Genomic DNA, 23,226 nt, shown 5'->3' with positions numbered 1-23,226 from the left:
TCAAAGGACTGCTGCTGTCTCTCCCTGTGCCTGTGCTCACTTTGGATGTCCTGCTCAGATGTGGCCAGAGGAACTGCCTCTCCTGACAGATGAGGATCTGCTTGACTTCCTCCTGAAAGATGATGGTCCCTACGCTGAAATCCCAGGGGAGGAGAAAGGTCTCCTGCCTGGGGAGGAGAAAGATCTCCTGGAAGGCTGTAACCTGCTAGACTCTGAGGTGAGTTCTTTGGGAGGAATTGATGCTGTGTTGTAATTCAGGAGCTTTGGCTCCCTCTTGAGTTAAAGCTTTTTTTCTGCAGCTTCGGGACAAGGAATTTGATGACTTTGTCAACTCCCTGCTGAGGACCTTCGAGGATGGACCAGACTTGCTGCAGGGTTGTTCACCTAGCAGCAGTGACAGCAGCATTTCTGAAGATCAGCATCTGTCCCATAGCCTTGACAGCAATTTGGCCGGCATTTCTCAGAACTTGTACACTGCGCACAATGATCACAACTATTCCTTCCATCAGGACTGGTCTATGCCGGAAAGCGTGATGTCTGACATAGCAGAAAGAGATGTTTCCATTGACCTTGGTAAGTTGTTTTGCATGGGCTTTTTCTGTCCTGGCTACGGGCAGAAAAGCAGTCCCACATTGGGGCTTTTTGAGTGGGTGCCAGGCAGCAATGGAGGTAAGTTTAGTGGCTTTCTGTTGCCATAAAATTGTGTTTTCACATTACTCAAAGCTGGTTGATCAGGTGCTGCCTCACTGAGGCCCAGTGCTTGACTCTTACTCCCTTCTCCAGGGACACAGAGGGGTTTGACGGGCAGAAGGCGGGCACGGAAACGGAAGTCCAGTTTCCCCACTGCTGTTGCTGTAGGTGCCGGACAGCAGCCTGGATGTGGAGTCATCACGCAGGTACTGACTATCATGTGTGTGGGCCCCTTTGCTTCTGCTCACATCTCCCCTTCTCTCATGGCTTGGCTCCTGTGAGCAGTATCTCTGAGGAAATCATGATGCTGCTTTAAGAGAGCTGATCCTGGTTCTGTGTGATTTCTGCATGCCCTCTCTGCCCTGATATGGTCGCCTTTTATTTTGCATTCTCAGCGGGTGTATTTTTGCTGTTTTCCAGTCTGACTTCCCAGAGCTGGTCCTGACAGTGGAGGAGAGTCAGCTACTGAAGAAAGAAGGTGTTTCATTACCACTCCGTCTGCCCCTGACTAAAGTGAGTCCTTGCTACATACAGCCTGTCACTCCCAAACAAACTTGGACCACTTGAATGCTTCAGCCAGAGTAGGGGTTTGAAAATGCAGGATGACACCTTGGCAAGAGCACTGGTGCCCAGGCGCTGTGTTCAGGGCAGCATGCAGCAGCAGGGCTTTGTGTCCTTTTCCTCCTTTTGAGGCCTGGGGGCTGTCCACATGCACAGAAGCCTCTGCTTTGCTAATCAGGCAGATACAAAAAGCAATGAGACCTGGCCACTGTCAGACTTCCCACGTATGACTGCTTGCAGGAGGGAGTTACGCCTCCAGCCTATTTTTTCCTGCTTGCCTAGTGCCTTGTGAGCTTTGTGCTTTTCATCGCCTTTAGGTATGCCTCACTTTTGCTCTACTGGAAGCTGGTGGCCTCATCAGCAGGCCAGAGTTTGCCTTGCAGCTCATTCAGTGGCGTGGGGGGGACAGAGGACAAAAGCATGGAGCTGTGCACTGAGATGTATGCGGGGTTTGTGAGGGTTGGATTGCCAGTGCCCTGGGGTTGCTGCTAACAAGAAATTACCCCGTAGGCTGAAGAGCAGGTTCTGAAGAAAGTGCGTCGGAAGATCCGGAACAAGCAGTTAGCCCGGGATAGTCGTCACAGAAGGAAGATCTACATAGATGTCCTGGAACGGAGGTATGGGCACACAGCAGTGTCACCTGACACTGAGGGGACAGACAGTTCTTTTAGAGATCCTTGGCAGAATGATGATGGCACTACATCGTAGTTTCAATTAAACCTTTGTTTTCTTAACATATTGTGATTAGTATAGCACAGAATTTATAATTAGAATAGCACAGGATTTCTACAAGCAGAATCAATGTAGTACAACCTATAAGCAGCATAATACAGAATTTATAATAAAACTTTACTTAAAATGTGAAGTTGCCGAGATCCTAATACAGCTTAACTTATGATTTCTAATCACCTGAACTCTCTGCAGATCAGGTCAGCTCTTAATACATGGTTTGCTGTATCAATATAATGATCATAATCTAGACTCAAAAAATGATACAAAGGAATACAAATTACTTCCCCAGGCATGGGAGAAAGCAAATGATGGTGGGTGTCCCTGGTCTGAGGTGGTCCTGGCTCTCACTGTCCAGTGGCAGCTCCAGTCCAAGTTCCTCCTTAGGACTTAACTGCTTGATTTTTATGCATAGTTCTCTGTGTGCTGTTACGATTCCCTGCTCTGTGACAGGGTCATCAACAGCTCTGGGCTGGCCGGGTGCCCGAGACCTTCAAGACCAGTAGAGAAGGGAGTAACCAGCCTGGTGCCCAGGGACCTTGAGGCCACTAAGGGGGGGAGAAAAAATCAGTTTGGCTTGTCTGTTTGGTACACAAGACCTTCAGGGCCTGATAGCGAGGAGACTGAAACAACTATGTCACCTACAGTCACAGAGAATGGCTGCCCAGCTCATAAAATGGAATTAATTGTGCTAACAACATTGCCAAGGACATGGAGCAGGGGGCACCAGTCACAAGCAGCTGTGCTGTGCCACTGCTGGGGTCTTGCTACCCTAGGCAGAAAGTGAGGCTGACCCTGTGGAACAGCAGCTCCTCAGGGGGCTCAGAAGCTTGGGGCATACTGTTCCCTGCTCTCTTACACTTGAAGATGGCCCAGACCTTGCTTTGTTCAAGCCAGGTGCTGGCCTGCCAGATCCAGCACGTTTCCCAGGTCAGGCTAGTTTGCCATACAGCCTGACATCACAGATCTGCAGGGCTGCTGTTCTGCTAGGAGCAAGCATCCTTAGGGATTAGTCTGGTCTTCTCTGCAGGACTGGCCAGGGCTCACCTCTCCCCAAATGTGGCAAGGGGACTCTCTGGGCTTTGCTCTGGAACACGCCAAGAGCAATTTTATCTGCCCCAGCCACTCAGAGGTGATGGCTGCTTACCTGAGGAGAGACTCTGGTGAAGTTCCTGCTGTCAACTAAAAAAAACCTCTCTGTTTTTCCCCTGTACTGCTTATCTTTCCTGGGAAGGGTGGCAGCCCACACAGCTCAGAAGAAGGAGCTGGAGAGGAAGGTGGAGGTGCTGCAGAAGGAGAACATGTGAGTCCTTGTTGGTCATGGCAGGAGATGTGGAGGGAAGGCTTTTCCTCTTGGGACTGTGGCCTCCATGGCTGCAAAGAGGGGAGACAGGAGTGTGCAGCTCTTAGTTCAGCCACTGTATTAACCTACGCTGCTGGCTCTCCTGCAGGTCACTGCTCGAGCAGTTGCAGAAACTGCAGGCCTTGGTCGCAATGTCTACCACCAAAAGTACCATCAGAAGAACCTGCACCATGGTGAGTGGCTTCAGCCCTGGTGTTTCTGAAGGGTTGTCTGCTATCCCTGTGAGTTTGGGAGAGGCATTTTTTGCAGCCATGTTGCCTATTCATGTCCTTTGCCGAGGTCTGTGCTGTTCTTTGTTTCCAGGTCATCATTTTGTCTTGCCTTATTATCTCCCCTAACATCTGCTGGATTCAAAGCAGAGACCCAGAGCTGAAGCTCAGAGGTGAGTGCCCCGGGGCTGAGGCTTGTCTCCCAGTGGAGCACTGCCTCCCATGGCATAGCACCTTCCTCAGAGACAGCCTGAACTTCGGGGTGCCACCAACGCAGCAGCCTCTTTCCAGGGGTGACTGCTAGGTTTGGCTTTGCTGACTCTCCTCAACTCCATTGCAGCCAGGGGCAGTACAAGAGCTGGAGGAATCCAGTCCCTCTTGGAGCACAAGCTTCGCAGCTGTGCTGCATCCTCTCCCCATCTCCCCTGGGAGAAGGCAGCTCTAGTTGAACAGTTTGTTCCTCTCTTGTGGACTCTGTGGTGGCTTGTGCTCAGAGCAGGACAGTAGAGAGGCTGGGAATGACAGGGCTGGCTCTCCCTCTCTTGCAGTGCTGTCCCAGAAGATCGAGCAGTTCCCAAACGAGGTAGAAACTGTTGTGTGTGAGGATGCTATGCTGGAGGATTTCAGCCCGGAGCCCGAGGACCCCTTGCTATCTGGCAGCCTCAGTCAATCACGAGAAGAAGGGTATTACCCACCCAGCACTGACCCTGCATGTTCATGCAGCAGCAGCACATTTTCTGATCCTCCAGCAGCAGCAGGCTTTGAGCTGGGCTTTCTCCACCAGCTTCAGGAGCCGGACTTCCAGTGCGACCCTTCGCAGGCAGCGGTGCTGGCGGTGTTAAAAGGCAAGAGGCAGGAACGGGTGGAATATGCTGCTGGAATTGTCGTTGTTTAGCAGCACTTGCCAATGAGATGTGACCACTGCTGCTTCATGCTTCTTGGGGTGATGCAGGGCACCCTGCTGGGCAGGGACAAGCAGCTGCATTAACATGTAATCTGTCAAAACAGATTATTTGGAATACCGTCCTGAGTCCTGGCAGCTCAGAGGTTTTACCAGGGAGTCATTCTGATGCTCTACTCCATATATCTATAGGAGCCCTCTATCTGATGGGGTGGGAAACTCTGGGAAATCTGCTATAGCTGCTGATGTGACCTGCAGCCCTGGCTGTGTCCCATGGCTCGCAGGGATGGGCTGTGGCAGGGAGGGTGAAGGTGGTTGGGTCTGAGGTGCCCATACTTGGTCCGACTGGGTGCGGTTGGTGATGGAGGCTGCTGCTCTGTTTTTCCCTGCCCAGGCAGAGGTGAATAGGCCGAGTCCTGTACTTCTTACTGTATCTAGTGGCATCTGTTTCTTGTCCCTTCCCCTTAATCATGTCGTTTTGCCTGATTTCTAGCTGTGAGAGAGTTAGTTGACCTTCAATGTCCTCTGAGGGAGTGGTGCTACCATTGCAACAGACCTTGCATGTTGCCTGTTCCTGCTAGCTTTTGAGCCACAGGCGCAGCTGCTGTCCTGGATAGAGAAGGTAATATGAAGTCCCTCACAAGCCATGTGTGCTGTTTCCCTTCCACAGAGGCTGAGCCTTTTATCTGTAGCTGTTCGAGTGGAGATCCCGAGCCTCAGGGAGAAGACACATCTCGAACCTGAGGAATGGAGGTGCATAGAGCAGAGAGCAACAGCGCTGCTTGCTGTTCTGAAGGCTTTCCTCACCACAGGATGGTTTCAGAGCTATGTCCTGGTGTGAGAGCTTTGCTGTGCTGGCTGATGATGTAGTTTCCCAATTCTGGTTGCTCACCAGGGCTGAGTAGAAATCCTTTTAGCTGATGAGTAGTGTCTTTTCTGGAGTGCAACTTAGTGGTACCTCCTGAGCATCTCTCCTTATTCTGCTTCATAGAATCATATCAGATGGTTTGGGCTGGAAGGGGCCTTTAAATGTCATCTAGGTCAACAGCTCTACAACAATAGATTTAGGAATATCTTCAAGTAGATTAGAATAATAATAATTCTCTTACTAACAACACGTAAATAAATACTAATGATGCATGACTGTGTCTTCTATGGTCATTTTGGTGAGGGGCTGGGCTGCACAGTGGAGGCTAGAGGCTGTGCCAGAGGCTGGGAGCCTCGTGGGGGGGTAGGAACCCGAGGAAGGCTGAGGGATGATGGCTCTTGCAGCCTAATGAAAGGGAATGTGGGCTGCCATCCTTTCCCAAGGCTGCAGCCGTGTGGAGGGGCTTGTTGCAAACTTGCAGCATGCTTCAGGGTGGTTGCTCTGCTCTCACCCCCCTTCAAGGGTGCCAAAACCACTCTTGAACCACTTTTGGAGACAAGTGGCTGTTGTGAGCACCCAACACCCACGTGTGACCAAGCAGATAACGGAAGCAAGAGGCTTCCCCAGAAGGAAGTGTGAGGGGCTGGTGTCTGCCCCCATCGCTGCCGTTGTAACGGGGAGCTGCACAATTGCAGGAAGCAGAGCAGAGCCAGTGTAGTGCAACAGCCCCCTCGGCCGGGAGCCACGGGGGGGCCCTGGGTGCTGGGGGGCTGCTAAATCAGGGCTGGGCCCTGGGTTTGGTTGTGGTCACTGGGTCCCCTAGGGAGGCACTAGCAGACCCTGAGCTCAGCCTGCGGAGCCCAGCATGGGGTTTGGGGACCTTCAGCGAGGTGATAGGTGCAGGCAGCAGGTGCAGGCAGATAGGTGCAACCCACCCTGGAAGCAAAAGGTGCTTCTGCAGGTGAACAAGATATAAAATTGAACATTGTGTCTCTGCACCAGGAGGAGAGACAGCCAAGGGGTGGCTCACCCACAGCCCCTGTCTCAGGACAGGCAGCAGCATGCTTTTAACAGGATCAAGTCACAGCTCTGCCCTGGCCAGGGCAGGCAGCCCACTGGCATCCCCAGAGAACCTCTGGGCCTTTTTCCCCAGGAGGTGCGTGCAGTGGCAAGAAGGTCTATGACCCCGTCTTGATTTTCGGGGGGGTTTGTGCAATTCAGGGCTAGGGTGTGTCATTCCACTGATGTCACCTGGCATCCCTGGCCCAGCACTAATCAATACTATACCAGTCATCCAAAATAAGACATGGTGGTGTTACCAGTAAAGCAGGGAGCAGCCACTGGAGCTGGTGTTTGGCTGGGGGTGATGGGCTCAGCACTGTGCTCTGCAGCGGTCTGGCTTGCTTGGCCAAAGGTCAGGAGTGGAGACAGCTCAGACAGAGCAGGCAGGGAGCCAGGCAAACACAGTGGGATCCTCATCAAACGCAGCTGAACATGCTCCAGCTGCCAGATGCTGCGGGCACCAGCCAGCTCAGCCTTTCCACACAGAAAACTTGTGGCAGAGGCTGGGATATGACAGAGCCCAGAGCTGGTGCTGGTACCACCCTGCGGACCTGTCTGCACTGGGAGCTTTAGGGTTGGTTGCTCCATGGTCTCAGCCCATGCTGGCCCAAGGCTGCTATTTTTCATGGCTTTCTGTGCTCTCATGCTGGTCCCACAGAAGGTGGCTCTAAGCCAGTGCAAGGAAGGAAGCCCAGCCTGGGCCTCACGCCTTGGGTTAAAGGGCAGTGATGATAAAAATGCCTGGAATGAGTCCTTCTGCCAAGGAGGCTCACACCTTGTTTCCATCAAGCAGAGGAGCAGGAGGTGCCTGGTATTTCTGCTACCCTCCTACCTCTCCTTGCTGCAGACTCTCCATGACATCTTTTTCCCTTGGATGCCACAGGCATCAGAGCACAGGCTGTGTGAGCACTGGCGCTGCTTGCATGCATGCACAACCCTGCACTCTGGTTAGCTTGGTGTTACAGCTTGACTTGGGGGTCAGTGTTATGGTCTGACTTAACAGTCAGTGTATGGTCCAGTTACAGCTTGCCCTCCCGGCTGTGTTCACTTTGTTATCCCCAAGGTCAGCCTGTCCTGCACTGATGTCCCCAGAGGAGTCTGTATCAGCAGCACAGGAGCATGCCAATAGACCAGAAATATGAGCCTTTCAGGGCAAAACATTCTGCTCAGTCCTTGGCAAGTCCCATATGGGTGTTGCCGAATGGAAACCCTCTCATTTTTTTGCTTAGTGACTCCTCAAGGGTTGGTGGTGCCATCTCCTTTCCAGAATAATGACACACTGAAAGTTACAAAATTATGAAACGAAATTTGCCTCCTATTGCCATGGAGGGCCTGGGCTGTATGGCCAGTACAAAACACTTCCTGATTACAGCTTTAAAGGAATCAGGTTTTCCCTTTTTTTTATAGGAGTCAGGGGTTTCTTGGAGACATGGGAATTTCAGTCGGTAAAAGTAAAGCATCTCCTCCTTTTCAAGGGAAAACTAAAACGCCGTGTTAGGATCCATCCTATTTTATCCACTAGCACCAGCTGCTGGATATCAGTGGAAACAGAAAAACTAGCAGAAACCTGAGCGCCGGGTTAAAAATGCAACTGGGAACACCGCAATGGAACCACTGCCTCACCCCAGCTCCAGGAACCGGGCACCTCAGCTCCGTGGCTGCTGAGCCCCCATGGGAGCTGGTTGTGTCAGCACCACTTTGGCAAGTTGTCTGAGGCAGAAAGCGGAGAGGTTGGGCTGGGATGCCTGGAAAGAAAACCAAGCAGTGCCAGATGCGTCCTTCCCCTCTTCATACTCCCTGGCCATGCAGGGTGCAGAAGGGGCTTGGCCAAAGTCCCCCTCATGTGCGTTGCTCAGGGACGTGGCTGTGCTGAGGGCTTTCTCTGTGAATGGGCTGTGTGGGAGCTTTCCCCACCCATGGGGCAGGAGGGCAGCTGGCAGCCAGCCACTGCAGTGCATCCGCTGGGGCTGGGAACGGGAAGCTGCTGGCTCTGCAAAAGCCATTTGAGGCCGCCCCGTGCATTTGGGCGCCCAAGAAACTTCCTTTGCTCTGCTCACACATGGAAGGCTCTGCCTGGAGCCTGGCCTGCCTGCAACCCTGGGATATGCTGCTCACAGCATCCCACCGAGGCTGTGCCTCATCCCGCTGCCTGGTTTGCCCCACACCCCTGGGGACATTTGGGAGGGAAGCCACGGGACAAGTCAACCACAGCACAGCAACAGGTTTGCAGATGCAATGCTGCTGTACACTGCCAAGGAGGGGACACGGGCAGCCCCCATCCCCAGGGACCCTGCTGTCTTCAGTGGTGCTGCAGGAAGCTCCCACAGGAGGGTGGCTGCAGGGCAAAACGAAGCCTGTGGGTTTGAGGCAGGACAGAAACGAGAGCCAAGCCCTGCATCCCCACAGAAACCCTTTATTTTGCACCTGGTGCCCAGCCTTCTCGCCAGACTGAACTTGCCTGGGAAAGCATGAACCTGTGGGCTGAGAGCTGCTGAGATGCAGCACGTCAGTGCAGGCAGAGCCTGGCTGGTGGAAGCGCAGTCTTCTTGTCGTCCTGAGCCTCCTGGATTTCTCCGCTTGCTGTTATTTTATCCGGGTGAAAACGCTGGTGCCAATCCTGCAGAAAACCCCAGATCACTGTGGTTCACCCACCCAAGGTCACCTATGCTGTGGTGGAACGTACAGAGGGGAAACCCACGAGGTGACACTGTGTTCCGCACTGGGTGCTGCGCGGGATGCCCCCGGCTCCGACACCCTCTAGTGGAGGCTGCACCGGGTGTGGGCATCGTGTTCTGCTCTCTCCCTGCTGGGAAGAGTGCAGGGGGAGTCCTGGGAGGGTTCGGCTGGGGCCAGACCCCATCCTCAGGTCACCCAGCCTGGGGCACATCACAGAGATGCTTCTCAGCCCCTGTTCATCACTGGTGACAAACATATTTCACCCTCCTGGCCCTGCCATGCCTCATTCCATGGGATTTCTCCCTTCTGCAGCCTGGGGTGTAGGAAAGCTTGACACGGAGTGGCTGGGAGCCAGTGCTCACCGGGTGGCTTTCCAGTCCTCGGCAGGGTTGTCAGCTGCCTCTCGCAGGAGCCACAGGGCATGGAGGGTCTCCTCCCCGTTGGTGCCCACGTAGCACTGGCCCAGGAAGACGGTTGTCTGTGCTGTATCTGAGTCTGGAAGGAACTGAGGTGTCACGAATCAGGGTGGAGAGGCATGATGCCTGCATCCCGCTGGCATCCCTGCTGCAGGGTGATGGCCCCCTCCTGCCTACCTTGGAGCTGCCAGTGCACAGTGAAGGAGAAGATGGGCTGCGAGATCTGCCCTGTGTCCTGCTGGGACCCCTTCAGTGGTGAGGTGAGGATTTCGGAGTTGTCAGCAACAGGCCCCGGCAAGTAGGAACCAGAGAAGCTGCCATCCTTGCTGAGGACGGATACAACCATCCGGCAGCCACTGTCACTCCGCCATGACCCAGACAGAAGGCACTGCAAGGCGAACGCTGTGGCTTGGGGTGCTCTGCCAGGCAGAGGGGACATCCTGCTCCCGTCCCACCACCCTGGCTCTACCTGGGGATGCCTGCAGCGGTGATGGATGTGCCACAGATCCTGTGTGAAGCTGGTGCCACCTTGGCACAAGCATTACACCTGTGGCACTGATTGCCTTCAGCCCAGCTGCTGCTCTGGGCTGTAGCTGGTGACACCCAGGGGAGAGCGGGTCCTCCCCATGCTAAAGCAGAGGGTGCACGCTTGGTGGGAAAGCAGGGTTTCTCTGGGGCATGGCTCCGTTTGCCTGTCTCTGGATGGATTCCCACAGCGAGGAAGATCATTGCAGGAGCGGTCCCTCCCTCCCAGCCTCTTCACAGCTTCCCTCAGCACTGCATAGCGCTGGTCCCATCAGCTGGTCCAGGCGCCCGGCTGAGCACCGAAGCCTCAGCAGCGGCCTTTCGGGTCTAGCAGGGTGCCAGTGCCACGCCCCCATTGTCACCCACCCCCATACCTTCCTCTCCGCAGGGGTGACACACGCCACCAGGGCCAGGGCAAGGACCAGGGTGAGGGCACTGCTCCCCATGGCTGCGGGGCTGCGCAGCGCCCAGCACGGCTCGCTCCCGGCCCTGCGCCCTGGCCCCCTTTATAGGGCTGTAACCGGAGCCCCACAGGCACCCGGCTGGCAGCAGCAGCGGCAGAGTCGGTGGCCTGGTGGCAGGGTGCCCAGGACAGGCGAGGTGAGGAGGTCTCTGTGACCTGGGCAGTGCCGGAGGAACGCGGAGCCGAGCACGGCTGTGCAGAGGGGTGGAAGCGCAGGCTTTTTTAAAAGCCCTTATAGCAGCCTGGAAAGCATTAACTGCTTTCCTTTGGAATCCACCTCCTGTGCATGCAAGGCTGGAATTTATTACCTGTTTAAATGTTTAATCATATCCTGCTTTGCTGATGCCACTGCCTGACCAGGGTGTCACCCAGGTGGTGCCAGGAGGTTCCTGACAGAGGCAAGCTGCAGCGCTGCACCAGAGGGAAGGCTGGCCCTGCCTTCTTCTTTAGCAGGGACAACATTTTCCCAGCATCTTCTCGATATCAGCTGCTGATTTTGCTGCTTTTGCTTTTACAAGAGTTAGAGGAAGGAGTAACCACAGAGGGGCACTGGAGTCCAAGTGGTCGTGTTTGCCAAACACACCCAACATGCTAACGAGCCTTGTACTTGCACTTCTTCCTCGTATTTCCTGCACTTAGGGGCTTTGGATGTACAAAGCACAGCATGTACTGTCCCAGCGTTCCTCAGCTGCTTCTCTGCTCCCTGAGCGCCTGGAGCAGGGATGGGGCTGTGTGCAACCGAAAATTAAGGTAGGATTCAGCTGCATAAACACATGCTGTTTCCAGGACAGCAGCGTTGGGTCACTGGATGGCAGCAGGGCTGAGATGTGTGTACTGGGAGTGGGGGAGTCCCACCCTGCCGTGGCACTGCCCAGCTCCCACCATGAGTCCTAGCACACTCAGGGACCCCACTGCTGCTGCTGCTGCTCACCGCCTCTTCCTCCGGTCTGCATGGCCCCAGAGGCTGGGGTGAGTGGAGAGGCAACAACCCCTCTCCTGACACTTCATTTCCCCTTGTTGTCTTTTGAGTCCCAGACTCACAGGCTAATCATAGGGGTCTGATAAATACCCCCCGGGGGATCTCTTGCTCTTGCTCTGGATGCCGTGCTCCATTTCAGCCTGACACCAGCCCCTGCCTTTCTGCATTGTTTGGCAGGAACAAGCCGCCCTGTTTGAGGTGCCAGGGAGGTAGCAGCCACCACTCCATGTCACAGCACTGTGCACCCTCCTCACTGCAGCTGGGCCAGGCTTAATGAACTACATGGCTAGTGTGCTGGCATCCCCAGAGCTGGGTTATATTTGTAACAGTTCTGCAAGAGGCTTCATCTTCACCCATGGACCTGCCAAAAACTTTGTGGTGCAAGAGCTGACTAAGCTTGGCAGGTATCCACAGAGGCAAATAGAGTAGCCCTGCTGAAATGCAGTGGCAAAGAAGAATAAAATTCCTGGTTGTAACCCAGGAGGATGTGATGGGGTGGGATGGGATGGGATGGGGTGGGGTGGGGTGGGATGGGATGGGGTACAATGGGATATGATAGGATGGGGACTTTAACTGTTCACATTTTACTTCAGGTGCCATGCAGTGCAAGGGAAGTGCTTTACCAACGTCTCGCATCTACTGATGCTGTTAGCTTCATCACACAACCTGCAAAGCACAGAGCCCTGGGACTGGAAAGGTATCTGGTGGGAGTGAATATGAAGGCACTGCAAGGAAGGTAGCTAGATTTGGGATGCTGATGCCACCTATGCCACCAGCAGGCAAGTGGGGAGTGATGGTGCAGGGTAGAAGACTGAGTTAGGCTGAGGTGAGAAATGGGCCCATGGAGCTGGGTGGGCAGAATCAGGGAGGGATGCAGATGTCCCTGAGGAAGGGCCGTGGTGAGTCCTCACCTCTGCAGGGGTACCTATGGGGACTGAAGCTGCCTCAGGGAGCAAGGGCAGTTTTTTAGAAAAGAAGACCACAGCTGATGTGATTTTTAAGTTTTATTTTTATGTGAGAGGCTGGTTTTTCTTGCCTTGTGGGGCCCAGGCTGCAGCTGGAGCAAGATGTCATTCGGTGGGCAAACACACATCCTCACAGGGTGGGAAGAAGCTCTGCAGGAGCTTTCCTTTCGGAGTGCGTTTGCGTGTAAAGATGTTTCTGCCCACCCTGTAGGAAACAGAGAGTTCTTGTGGGACAACCTGTAGACATTGCCCACTGAATGTGTCAGTGCCAGCAGGTGACAGGGATGTCCCTAAATACCCCCCAACTTGTCTCAGGCAGCTGCTGGATGCCTCTGGCCAGGGCAAGCCCCTTGCCAGGAGACATTAGCATCCCCACTGCAAACCCATGCTGGGGTGTTCCCACAGGTGGACCCCTCACCCAGGGGGATGCTTGTCCTTAGGGGTCCTGAGGAGGGCCTCTCTGTGGGGCCACTGCCCCCCACATCCCCCTACTACCTTGTGGCTTTCCAGTCCTCCTCGAGGGACCCAACAGCTTCACGCAGCAGCCACATGGTGGTCAGCGTCTCCTTCCCACCTGTGTCCACGAAGCACTGCCCAGCGAAGGCGGTGGTGGCATCTGGGGGAAGCATTTGGTGGGCGGGTGGTGGGAATGGCACCCACACTTACTGGCTGCTTCCCTCTCCCTGGGGTCCTCCTGGCTGCAGCTGTGTTCATGCTCCAATGGCCGCATGCCCACCCAGCCCATGCCAGGAGGATCCACCACCCACCCTGCCCATGCCCAGTGGCTCCCTCGAGTGAGACAGGCTCTGTGGCACCACATCCCCCATGCCTTCATGGGGTCCAGACCCACTGCAGTCACCTTGGGCTGCCCAGTTGGGATGGGTGCAAAGACACTGAGCAAGAAGGGGCTGCCCTATGCAAGCCCAGGATTGCCCATTAGCCCCAGACTGGGCAGGTGCCGCTGCCACCCTCTGCTTAGCTGCACCAAAGCATCACCCAGCAGACCTCCCAGAGGAGGAAAAATCCTGCTGGTCGCCTGCACAGCTCCCAGTGCCCCCAAAATGCCATCCCCAGTTGTCCCAGTACTTACTGGAGAACTTGTCCCAGCGCACAGTGAAGGCAAAGGTGGGCCAGCCCCCTTCGCTAGGCTGCTGCTGGGCACCCTTCAGGGGGGAGGCGCAGGCACAGCCACCAGCGAGGGTGACCCGTGTGAGGTATCTCCCCTGGAAGTCCCCGTTGTCCCTCAAGACTGAAATCTCCATCAGTGAGTCCTGCTCATTCCTCCACAGCCCGCTGAGGTGACACTGAAGGGACACAGCCATGAGCCCTCTGACCCCACACACAGTGCAGAGGGGACCCCATCCTCCCACTGCCCCACAGCTGAAGCCACAAGCCCTGCTGTGAGCACAATTGTGGGGCAAGGCTCTCCTTGTCCCCGGTTTGGGGAGATGCTCCCCCAGGTGCTGCACGCTGCTGAGCGGGCAGTGCAACAAGAACAGCACATCCCAGCCCATCAGTGTGCGTGGTACACCCAGACGCAGACCCCATGGGAGGGGATGCCCTGCACACTGTTCCCTTCGGCATAGACCCTGTGGGAAGGGATGTCCCATGAATCATACCCCTGAGCCCAGGCTCCATGGGAGGGAATGACCTGTGCATGGTGCCCCTGTGGAAACAAAGCTTTGTGGAGGTGGTACCAGCTGGCTGGGGGTGACCCGGAGATATCCTGCCTGTTGCCTGGACCAGGTGCTTGGAAAGTTCTGCTTCTCCCAGCCTAAAATAGCATTTAAGAGAGAACCTCTGGCTGCCCACGCTGCCTCCCAGTGCCATATCTGCCACATCCCCATCATCACCTGTCCCCGTACCTTCCTCTCCGCAGGGGTGACACACGCCACCAGGGCCAGGGCAAGGACCAGGGTGAGGGCACTGCTCCCCATGGCTGCGGGGCTGCGCAGCACCCAGCACGGCTCGCTCCCGGCCCTGCGCCCTGGCCCCCTTTATAGGGCTGTAACCGGAGCCCCACAGGCACCCGGCTGGCAGCAGCAGCGGCAGAGTCGGTGGCCTGGTGGCAGGGTGCCCAGGACAGGCGAGGTGAGGAGGTCTCTGTGACCTGGGCAGTGCCGGAGGAACGCAGGGCTGAGCACGGCTGTGCAGAGGATGGAGGCGCACATCCACTGCCCAAGAGGGTTCTGTGTCTGCCCACAGGAGTTCATCATCATGGCAGCCCCCTCCAGCATGACAAGCTTCTGCTGCTGTTTCTAAATTGTTTTTTCTCCTGACTGTGCTAGGCTTTCCCTGGGTCTGGGAGCCGCGGCTATCACTGCAGTGGGACCTCTGGGGCACCCTTGAATTAATCCCTCTTGTAAGTGAAGAAGAGCTTTTCTGGAAGATATATAGATATTAAAATTTACTTGCCTCCATGGGAGGGAATGCTCTGTGGATGGTGCCCCTGTGCACAGACCCCATGAGAGACAATGCCACATGCATGGTGCTTTGAGGCCAGGCAGGGTACAGCTCCACAAGAGAGCCTTCTCTGAGCCCTCCCAAGGAGTCCCTAATGGTACAAGGGACTGTACTGAAGATGTGGAGGTGGCTTGGTGTCCTCGGAGTGCCTGGCTCTTGCCCAGGGACACAGCACAGCCACCTCCTATAAGATATCTATCCAACCTGGTGAACATATCACTGCCAATGCTGCAGGGCACCTGGCTGTGTCCGGGTCAGGAGGGACCTCTCTGGCCTCTGCTCAGCACAGGGGATGAGCTTGTCTTTGAGAGTCCTTCAGAGGCACGTCTGCCCTGGCCTTGAAGACACCAGAAGGGCCATACTCCTCCTCCTTGGGGAGCAGGTTCTGGTGATGCTCATGTGCAAATTGCACTTCATTTTTAATTAAAAAATTACAGTAGCTGCCTTCGACTCCCATCGCAGGAACTTGCTCCAAAAGCCCTTGGGATCCTGGCACCACTCTCACTTTCTTGCTGCCAAGCTGGTTCCCAGCACCAGCATCCACCCTCAGGGCTCGGTGCTTCCTTGGGGTCTCCATACTGCAACCCATGGGTGCAGCCTTAGCACAGAACAGGGATGGAAAAGTGTCCTGCAGCCCTGCTCAGCCTGGGGCTCACCTGGTGGCTTTCCAGTCATCCTTGAAGCTGTCAGCCTCACCTTCCATGATCCACGTGGTCCTCAGTATTTCCTTCCTGTCGTCGTCCATGAAGCACTGGTCTGTAGAGGGATTTTTAAGGGATTGAGGGCATCTGTTACCATCGTCCAGGTTGGACAACCCAGGCCTGTTATTTGAAGCTGCAGAGCAACTTTAAATTGTCCTTGGAACAAGCAGGGTGAGACAGAAAACAAGCTACGCACAAAGAAGAAGCCAGGTGCAGACCAAGTCCTGGGAACCCCGAAACCAACACACTCTGCTCGGCACACTCTGATCAGGCGCCTGCAGCATGCTCACTGATCAGCGACACGGACGCCCGCGTGACCAGAGACTTTTATCCAATCCCCTGGGTGTAGAGCCGTGTGAGCGGTCGGTTTAAGTTATAAATATGATCTGTTTGTTTAATAAAGTGAGCATGGCATGCAGCCTTATCGGTGTGATTGTCGTGACTTGGCCGACTCTCCTCGGGAGACCCTCTTCGCTGGTCCATGGAGACAGTGGTGGAGTTTGCAGCCCATGAAGGGGTGGGAGGTGGGAGAGGGCACTGGTGGGATGGGGCTTTTCTTCTTAGGCAGACAGCTTGCTAGTTTATGAGTGGGAAAGGCTGTTTGCAGGTGGGTGATGTTTCTCTCCCCTAGTACTGGGTACATGTCACTGGAAAGGTGTGGGATACACAGGACATGGGGGAATGAGCCCAACTGAGCCTGCATCTAGCTCTGCCCCACCTCATTCTGGGCGGGACCTGCTGGGACAAGAGCCAAAGATGGAGAACAGGAGACTGCATCAGCCATGCAGCTCTGGTGTTGGGGCTGAGGGAGCACCGGTGACACCACAGGAGGGCAGGGGACCATCAAGGACACCACAAGAAGGGCTGGGAAGCCCTGAGGACACTGTGGAGATGGGGAACCATTTGGGTCATCACAGGGGAAGGGAGGGGATCATCAAGGATACTGCAATGAAGAGCAGAACATCAGGAACACCACAGAGTGGGCAGGGGAGGTCTGAGGACACCGCAGGGAAGCTGGGAAAGAAGCACCTGAAAAGCTCCAGTTTATGGTGAAGCCAAAGGGACACAGCACAGAATAAACCAGAGCTGGCTCTTCTGGTTTGAGCGGTGCTGGGACCCCTGCTGCGGTGACACCTGGATCTCATTTGTGGTGGCTGTCACAGCTGTGTGGTAGGAGCTGCTGAAGTCACCTCTTCCATTCACGGCCAGGATGGTCATGATGGAGCCCAGGTCATTGATCCAGTGCCCGGTCTCAGCACCAGTGCTGCAGCACAGCCTGGGTGTGTGCAGGATGGCAGGAGCGGGCACCACCAGGAGCTGCAGTGGTGAAGGTAGGCAAGCCACAGGTCCCCCGTTCACCCAGGGCTATGTACTGCCAAATGTGATGAGCTTGGCCATGTGCTGGGGAGGCAGATTGCATCTGGGAAGCTGCCTTGGCTCCCAGTCAGCGCCAGGAGAGGCTGGGGACTTGGCCAAGGCACTCCTCCATCCTCAGGCTGCAGCCAGACATGAACCAAGGAGAGAAACAGAGGAGCAGAGGAGGGTGTGTGGTCCCTACCAAGGGGTTGGCACAACCACATGAACACAGTGGAGGGCCAAGAGCTATTAGACTTCATTTATAAGTCAAGTTAAAGGCTTGAAAATCAAATTTATTCGTTTGTCATCACTGCAGCATGGCTGCATACCAGGTTTGCCTGTGCACACACCCAAACTGACCAGCCATGGAGTCCCTGAGTGATCTGGGAACTCCGCAGCTCCATCTGTTTAGGTGGGACAACAGCCGGGCTGAAAGGGATGTTGGGCACTAAGATGTTCAGTGTTGAGACATAGAACAGTCCCTGCAGAAATGGAAGAGTAAAACGTTCTCCCACATGTAGGTAAGACATGTAAGTGCTGGAGAAGGGGTCTCCTCCATTCTAACAGTGACCAATTGTTTGAGGCATTTGGTCCCCTAGGTGAGCATTATCCCATGCCAAGATCCCAACAAATTAGGTTTTTTAACCAATATATTATGTGTGAGCACCTGTGCAACACAGACGCAGCAGCAGCTATATGGTGTGCATGATTGCAAGGTGCCTCCTGCCCCCTCCAGCTCCCCATGCCCTTGAAGGCACGCACTGTGCATGAATGAGCATGACCAAGCCTTGCCATGCAGCAGCAACAGCTGGTTTTCCTCCAAGCGGGAGGTCTGCAGTGAGGCTGAAGGGGACCCACTGCTCACCTTTGCCTTGCTGATGAGCCTGAGCTGGAAGGAGTCAATAGTGCCACATTTGTGGCTCAGAGAGGCAGCGCAGACACAAGCAGTGTGCAAACCACTGCGATCAGGTCTTGGAGCTGGGTAAAACCCAGTGCTGATGAATGCTCAACACGCACAGGGGCGCATCCTCAGCCACAGCCTCCCCCAGATGCCTGCAGGCACCCTGGCACACCATGTACTATCACCTGCTACTCCAAAACCATGATACTGGATGCATCACAGCCTTGCTGAGTGCCCTTGTGCAGGGATTAGCCTTGCAAACAGCTCTGTCAGCCCATGCCTATTGCATTTCTCACTGGCACCAGGGCTACCTAGAGGGGGTTGCAGACTTCTCAAACCATGGTTAGCAATGCTGCCTTGCTGGAGCACCTTAAGGATGGCTGTACAGCCTCCTGGGAGCCCTGCCCTGGAGAAATGTTGACATGAAGGCAATAATAAAATCAGGAGGATGCATGCAGTAAGGTTGCGGGCTTAGCGGGATGCCCCACTGCTGAGCTGGACACACTTCAGGGTAAGAGCAGAGTCTTGTGGTCCTTCTGTCACCCTCTTTCCTAATTCTTTGGTTCCTGTGAAGCGGATAAAAGCCTGCACAGACCAAATGACACCATAGAAGGGGGGTGGTATAAAAGCATTCTGCTCAGAAAGGCTGTAAGAGAATCAAAAAAGCTGGAGAAATTCAAGGGAGGCACCGACAAGGAAATGGCAACATCAGTCCAGAAGCAGAAGATGGACCCAAGGGAGAAAAAAGTGAAAAGCAAACCACATGCAAGTCTGCAACAAGGTGGGCTAAGGCAGAGCAGGTGGAAAACTTGCTAAAGCCATGAATGCTGTTAGCACGAGATTTGCTAAACCAGGTGAGCCACAGAAGGTAGCAGCCCCACCAGCCAACTCCTGCCTTTATCCTGCTCACATCCCAGGCAGGGCACCAGTGCAGGGCGTGCAGCACCATCTGGGGTTATTTGGGGACTGAACCCCTTGAGGACCAAGTTTCAGATTCAGACCCTGTCACATCATGGATGTGAGTCTGATGCGTGGCCAGGGGACAAAAAAGCTCACCTGTTGAGTCGTGAGCTTTCTAAACTCCTTCTCAGAGGGGAATCTAAGTGTGGATAGATCTAATCCTAGTCTCAGACTTGGTCAACAGTGTAGGTCTAAAGGGTTACATGTACAACCACTTATCAGTGTCAACATTTGGCTATCAGAGCCCTTTCAAGACCTTTCACTGAAACAGTTTCACAAGGTTGAAAAGATAGATGATCTGTTATGGTGACAGACAAATTCAGAATTGCCTTTGATAAATGCACTTACTGCAAAAATTGAACTAGGGTTGAGAGTTCAGTGCTTGTGTTAACAATACTTTCCTGGGTAACATCCAACATAGCCAGAGGCACAAGTTTTGCCAAAGAGGCATCCCTGCCTGGGGGCGAGAAATCCAGGCTCATCGACCTGTCCAGTAGTTGGAGTTCTCGTCCTCAAAACAGAGGATTCTAAATGCCAGATTGATACTCATGGTGAGGTGGGACTGAGTTAATCATTGCGTGCCGACTGGCCCTCAGCAAGGATTGTCAGCTCTGGAAAACCAGTGGAGCCCGGTGGTTCAGCACAGAGTTGGGGATTTAGTACAGATATACAGGTGTTTGTCTTTACTGAAGCAACTCAAAGACTGTGAACACCCCTCCTCACCCCAGGCATCGCTCAGTGGATTTGAGTGTTAGGCAGCACCTGTCACTTTTGGTTTTGTGCATAAACATGTTCATCAAGTCAAACCACACTACTCCCTGCATACTCACAGGAACTTCTGTACAACAGCTGTGGTGTCCCACAGACTCAAGCTGGATTTCCTGGAAATCATTTGGTTTGGCTGAGTGGTGTGACTGAGGCAGCACCATCCCTGCTCATCACAGTAAGTCACAAAGCCAGAATTGCAGAGGGTTGGGCTGGAATTGCAGGACGTCTGATTTCCAGTAAATCACACACATTTCCCTAAGAAGAGTTTTGGGGCAGGATGTGCTGCAGCTACCAGTGCTGTCCTGCCAGTATGGAGCAGCCCTGGCTGCTTGCCAGGAATACGGACACAGCCGAGACTCTGCATCTGCCTGCCTTGGAGCTGGGGAGCTTTTTTGGGTACAGAAGGGCTCCCCAGCTTACCCTCCATCACATTGTGCAGCATTGAGCAGGGAAGAGCCAGTGCTGGCCCATGCTTGGTGTCAGAGGGTCACTTTGGGGACACACCATCCCATTTGGGCTGGAAAAGATGCTTTCCAGGGGCCAGACTCTTCCTGGAATAATGGGGTTAGAGCTTCAGCCCGTACCCACTGCAGTGCTTTACCCAGCTTCCCCAGGACATATCCACAGACTGCACAAGGTTGGGTTTAGAGGAAAAAAAATAATTTTATTTGGGTTTTGGGGACATCATTCAGAGCTGATAACAATCCCAAATGCTGATTAACACTGATGTTACTAAGTGATTTCCTGGTCTCCCAAGCCCAGCTGACTGGAGGTGGTTCTCTCTTCTCCTTTCAGCCCACGCGAGTGAAGGTGTTGTATCCAGTCCTGTAGGGAAGCAGAAGCCCCTTAGTGTCCAGCCAGCAGAGGGGCAGGATCCCAGTCAGGCTGGGTTTCCCTTGGCTCACCTGGTGGCTTTCCAGTTGCTGGGCAGGGAGTCGACCTTCTCCCGCAGCAGCCAGGAGGTCTGCAGGAGCTCTTCTCTACCATCTACAGCAAAGCACTGGCCCACAAAGACAGCTGTGGAGTCTGGGGGACCAGTAACTTAGCATCACAGTGGGACCCCAGCTGCTTTTGGGGCTTCAAAAGCACCGGTGGGTTTAATGTTCACAGAGCCCGTGTGGATCCCAATGTTTGCAGGGAAATGCTCTGTGGCAGGGATGCTACCAAAGCAACTCTTAATGTTGCCTAGCCCGACCAGTGTTTCAGGAGGTATCCTGCTGTCTGCAGAAACCATCCAGAGTGGGGAGAGATCAGGGAAGGACAGACTGGGGACAGGAGAGGGCACAGAGGGACTGGGGTGGGTGCTGGGACCTGCCTGAGCTCCCCTCCCCGTTCCAGAACCCTATCCAGGCACAGCAGCTACCAACCAGAAAACTTCTTCCAGTTGACAGTGAAGCCAAAGGTGCACTGCCCGTCCTCGTCCAAGTGCTGGGATCCAACAAGGGGGGACGGCTTGATGGGTTTCTGGGTGTTCGACACAGCGGTGTAGTACTCGCCGGAGAAGTTGCCCTGGTTGTCAACTGTGGACACATGCATCTTGGAGCCTAGGTCATTCTCCCACCAGCCGGTCAGGTTGCACTGCCAGGGGACAATCAGATGTGTCCCTGGGGGTTGCCTGCACACAGGCACTGCACTGCCCTGCAGGCTGAGCCCCCTGCTCACACCCCTCCTAATGACCACAGTGCTGGGACCCACCTTGCCATTCTTTGCAGGGTGTTTCTGCTTACGGTCCAGCCACCAGCTGGTGTTTGTTGCCTTTTCCTCATTCACATCAACCTTTCCCTCCTTGGGGATCTCAGCTGCCTGGCAGAGAAGCTTGGAAAAGAAGGAAAATAGGGGCAAGCTGTAGGTGATGGCAAGTGAAGTGTCTCTGGAGCCCCACACTCAGTTTTAAGAGACATGGTTTACAAAGTTGCTGCCATCTCAGCCATGGCAGGAGGGCCAAAAGCTGGAGTAAGCTGAGCAGAAGGGGAGAGGTGAAGAGCTAAAGGCAGGAGCCCCAGGCAGGCAGTAATACAGGCAGGACCCCTGCTCCAGCGCTGCCAGGTGAACCGTGCAACACCAGGACATGCCTACCCATGCCTGTGGGGACGTGTGCTGCGCTTGGCACCACTGTGTGGCACGAGTGGGGAGCCCACGGGGATGGGCAGGGCCCTCAGGTTCATCGTGAGCTCCTGCACAGCCAAGGAGGTGGCACAGCCAGAGCCCTGGAGCATCCCACCTGCAAGGCTCTGGCTCCAGCTCCAAGCACTGCCTGTCCCCTCCCACGCTGCACCTCCCCCTGCAGGGGCAAGCCACCACCCTGGGGCAGGGTTTCGAGGTTATCCCTGCCCCAATACCCCTGCATGTCCCCAGGGATAGGGGTCCCCATACGCGCCCCTGCACCAGGGAAGAGATCCTCATGCACATCCCTGCCGGGGCACGCACAACCCGGAGCATCCCCGCCCCCCCGCCGACCACCCCCCTCGGCAGGAGCTCCCATCAGTGTACCCCCTGGAGCAAGGTGTCTTCATGCTGTCGGGGATTCCTCCCGCGGGTGCGCCTCCCGAGCGTGCCCCTCCCCGGACCCCGGGACCCCCACGCGTGCCCATGCCGATTCTCCCGGGGAGCGAGTGTCCCACGCGTGTCCCCCCGCAGAAGCCCCCACGCACGGCCCCGCTGTCACCTGCTGCCCCGCCGCGGCCGCGGCCAGGGCCGCCCCGACGGGCAGGGCGAGGGTACGGAGAGCGCGGCGGCGCATCGGGCTGCGGCGGTGAAACCGAATGTGGCCCCGGCAGGGGCTCCTTTATAGCCCGGCCCGGCCCCGCCGCTGCCTCCTGGAAACTCCTGGGCGGCACCGGCGAGAGAGACCGGCAGCGGGGCGAGGACGGGGAGGGGGATGGTGATGGGGAAGGGGCGAGGACAGGGAGGGGGATGGAGATGGGGAAGGGGGGAGGACGGGGAGGGGGATGGAGATGGAGGGAGGACAGGGAGGGGGATGGAGATGAGGAAGGGGGGAGGACGGGGAGGGGGATGGAGATGGGGAAGGGGGAGGATGGGGATGGAGATGGGGAAGGGGGAGGATGGGGAGGGGGATGGAGATGGGGAAGGGGGAGGATGGGGAGGGGGATGGAGATGGGGAAGGGGAGAGAACGGGGAGAGGGATGGAGACGGGGAAGAGGCAAGGACAGGGAGGGGGATGGAGATGGGGAAGGGGGGAGGACGGGGAGGGGGATGGAGATGGAAGGAGGACAGGGAGGGGGATGGAGATGGGGAAGGGGGGACGATGGGGAGGGGGATGGAGATGGAGGGAGGACGGGGAGGGGGATGGAGATGGGGAAGGGGGGAGGATGGGGAGGGGGATGGAGATGGGGAAGGGGGGAGAACGGGGAGAGGGATGGAGACGAGGAAGAGGCAAGGACAGGGAGGGGGATGGAGATGGGGAAGGGGGGAGGACGGGGAGGGGGATGGAGATGGGGAAGGGGGAGGATGGGGAGGGGGATGGAGGTGGAGGGAGGACGGGGAGGGGGATGGAGATGGGGAAGGGGGGACGATGGGGAGGGGGATGGAGATGGAGGGAGGACGGGGAGGGGGATGGAGATGGGGAAGGGGGGAGAACGGGGAGAGGGATGGAGACGGGGAAGAGGCAAGGACAGGGAGGGGGATGGAGATGGGGAAGGGAGGAGGACGG

General features: G+C 55.6%; 4 protein-coding genes across 4 annotated transcripts; 1 reads left to right on the top strand and 3 right to left on the bottom strand.

Annotated features, from left to right (window-relative positions):
* Positions 1 to 166: 166 nt before the first annotated feature.
* CREB3 (cAMP responsive element binding protein 3) lies at positions 167 to 5,560 on the top strand (the record flags this gene model as incomplete). The annotated part of the gene is made up of 9 exons (XM_055699306.1): positions 167 to 217; positions 300 to 573; positions 784 to 896; positions 1,111 to 1,203; positions 1,762 to 1,868; positions 3,215 to 3,283; positions 3,432 to 3,516; positions 3,647 to 3,725; positions 4,101 to 5,560. Coding segments are annotated over 9 exons (1,218 nt in total), but the record flags the coding sequence as incomplete, so codon positions are not given.
* A 3,111-nt stretch (positions 5,561 to 8,671) lies between these two features.
* Positions 8,672 to 10,655, bottom strand: LOC102059343 (avidin-like). Its single transcript, XM_005436878.3, has 4 exons — positions 10,375 to 10,655; positions 9,653 to 9,863; positions 9,422 to 9,554; positions 8,672 to 9,000 (listed from the first exon to the last, which is right to left on the bottom strand). Exons 1-4 carry the CDS (start codon positions 10,444 to 10,446, stop codon positions 8,967 to 8,969), a joined length of 450 nt encoding a protein of 149 aa, XP_005436935.1. The 5' UTR covers positions 10,447 to 10,655; the 3' UTR covers positions 8,672 to 8,966.
* Positions 10,656 to 12,043: 1,388 nt separating this feature from the next.
* On the bottom strand, positions 12,044 to 14,524 carry LOC102052590 (avidin-like). The gene is made up of 4 exons (XM_027801922.2): positions 14,273 to 14,524; positions 13,498 to 13,711; positions 12,903 to 13,023; positions 12,044 to 12,612 (listed from the first exon to the last, which is right to left on the bottom strand). Exons 1-4 carry the CDS (start codon positions 14,342 to 14,344, stop codon positions 12,513 to 12,515), a joined length of 507 nt encoding a protein of 168 aa, XP_027657723.2. The 5' UTR covers positions 14,345 to 14,524; the 3' UTR covers positions 12,044 to 12,512.
* Positions 14,525 to 20,204: 5,680 nt separating this feature from the next.
* On the bottom strand, positions 20,205 to 22,369 carry LOC106631013 (avidin-like). Its single transcript, XM_055698891.1, has 5 exons — positions 22,222 to 22,369; positions 21,252 to 21,371; positions 20,924 to 21,134; positions 20,462 to 20,582; positions 20,205 to 20,381 (listed from the first exon to the last, which is right to left on the bottom strand). Exons 1-5 carry the CDS (start codon positions 22,294 to 22,296, stop codon positions 20,348 to 20,350), a joined length of 561 nt encoding a protein of 186 aa, XP_055554866.1. The 5' UTR covers positions 22,297 to 22,369; the 3' UTR covers positions 20,205 to 20,347.
* Between the last annotated feature and the right edge of the window lie 857 nt (positions 22,370 to 23,226).

This window comes from Falco cherrug, chromosome Z (genome assembly GCF_023634085.1).
Source record: "Falco cherrug isolate bFalChe1 chromosome Z, bFalChe1.pri, whole genome shotgun sequence".
Lineage (NCBI taxonomy): Eukaryota > Metazoa > Chordata > Aves > Falconiformes > Falconidae > Falco > Falco cherrug.
Note: the sequence above shows the minus strand (reverse complement) of the source record. Positions and strands in the feature narration are given on the sequence as shown.

Coding starts and splice junctions, on each gene's coding strand:
- LOC102059343 (XM_005436878.3), bottom strand. CDS start 10,446: ATGGGGAGCAGTGCCCTCACCCTGGTCCTTGCCCTGGCCCTGGTGGCG. Junction 9,864..10,374: donor TCACCCCTGCGGAGAGGAAG/GTATGGGGGTGG, acceptor TTCGCCTTGCAG/TGCCTTCTGTCTGGGTCATG. Junction 9,001..9,421: donor GAGGACTGGAAAGCCACCCG/GTGAGCACTGGC, acceptor GGTTTTCTGCAG/GATTGGCACCAGCGTTTTCA.
- LOC102052590 (XM_027801922.2), bottom strand. CDS start 14,344: ATGGGGAGCAGTGCCCTCACCCTGGTCCTTGCCCTGGCCCTGGTGGCG. Junction 13,712..14,272: donor TCACCCCTGCGGAGAGGAAG/GTACGGGGACAG, acceptor GTGTCCCTTCAG/TGTCACCTCAGCGGGCTGTG. Junction 13,024..13,497: donor GCGCTGGGACAAGTTCTCCA/GTAAGTACTGGG, acceptor TGCTTCCCCCAG/ATGCCACCACCGCCTTCGCT.
- LOC106631013 (XM_055698891.1), bottom strand. CDS start 22,296: ATGCGCCGCCGCGCTCTCCGTACCCTCGCCCTGCCCGTCGGGGCGGCC. Junction 21,135..21,251: donor ACCCTGCAAAGAATGGCAAG/GTGGGTCCCAGC, acceptor GTCCCCTGGCAG/TGCAACCTGACCGGCTGGTG. Junction 20,583..20,923: donor CAACTGGAAGAAGTTTTCTG/GTTGGTAGCTGC, acceptor CTGGTCCCCCAG/ACTCCACAGCTGTCTTTGTG.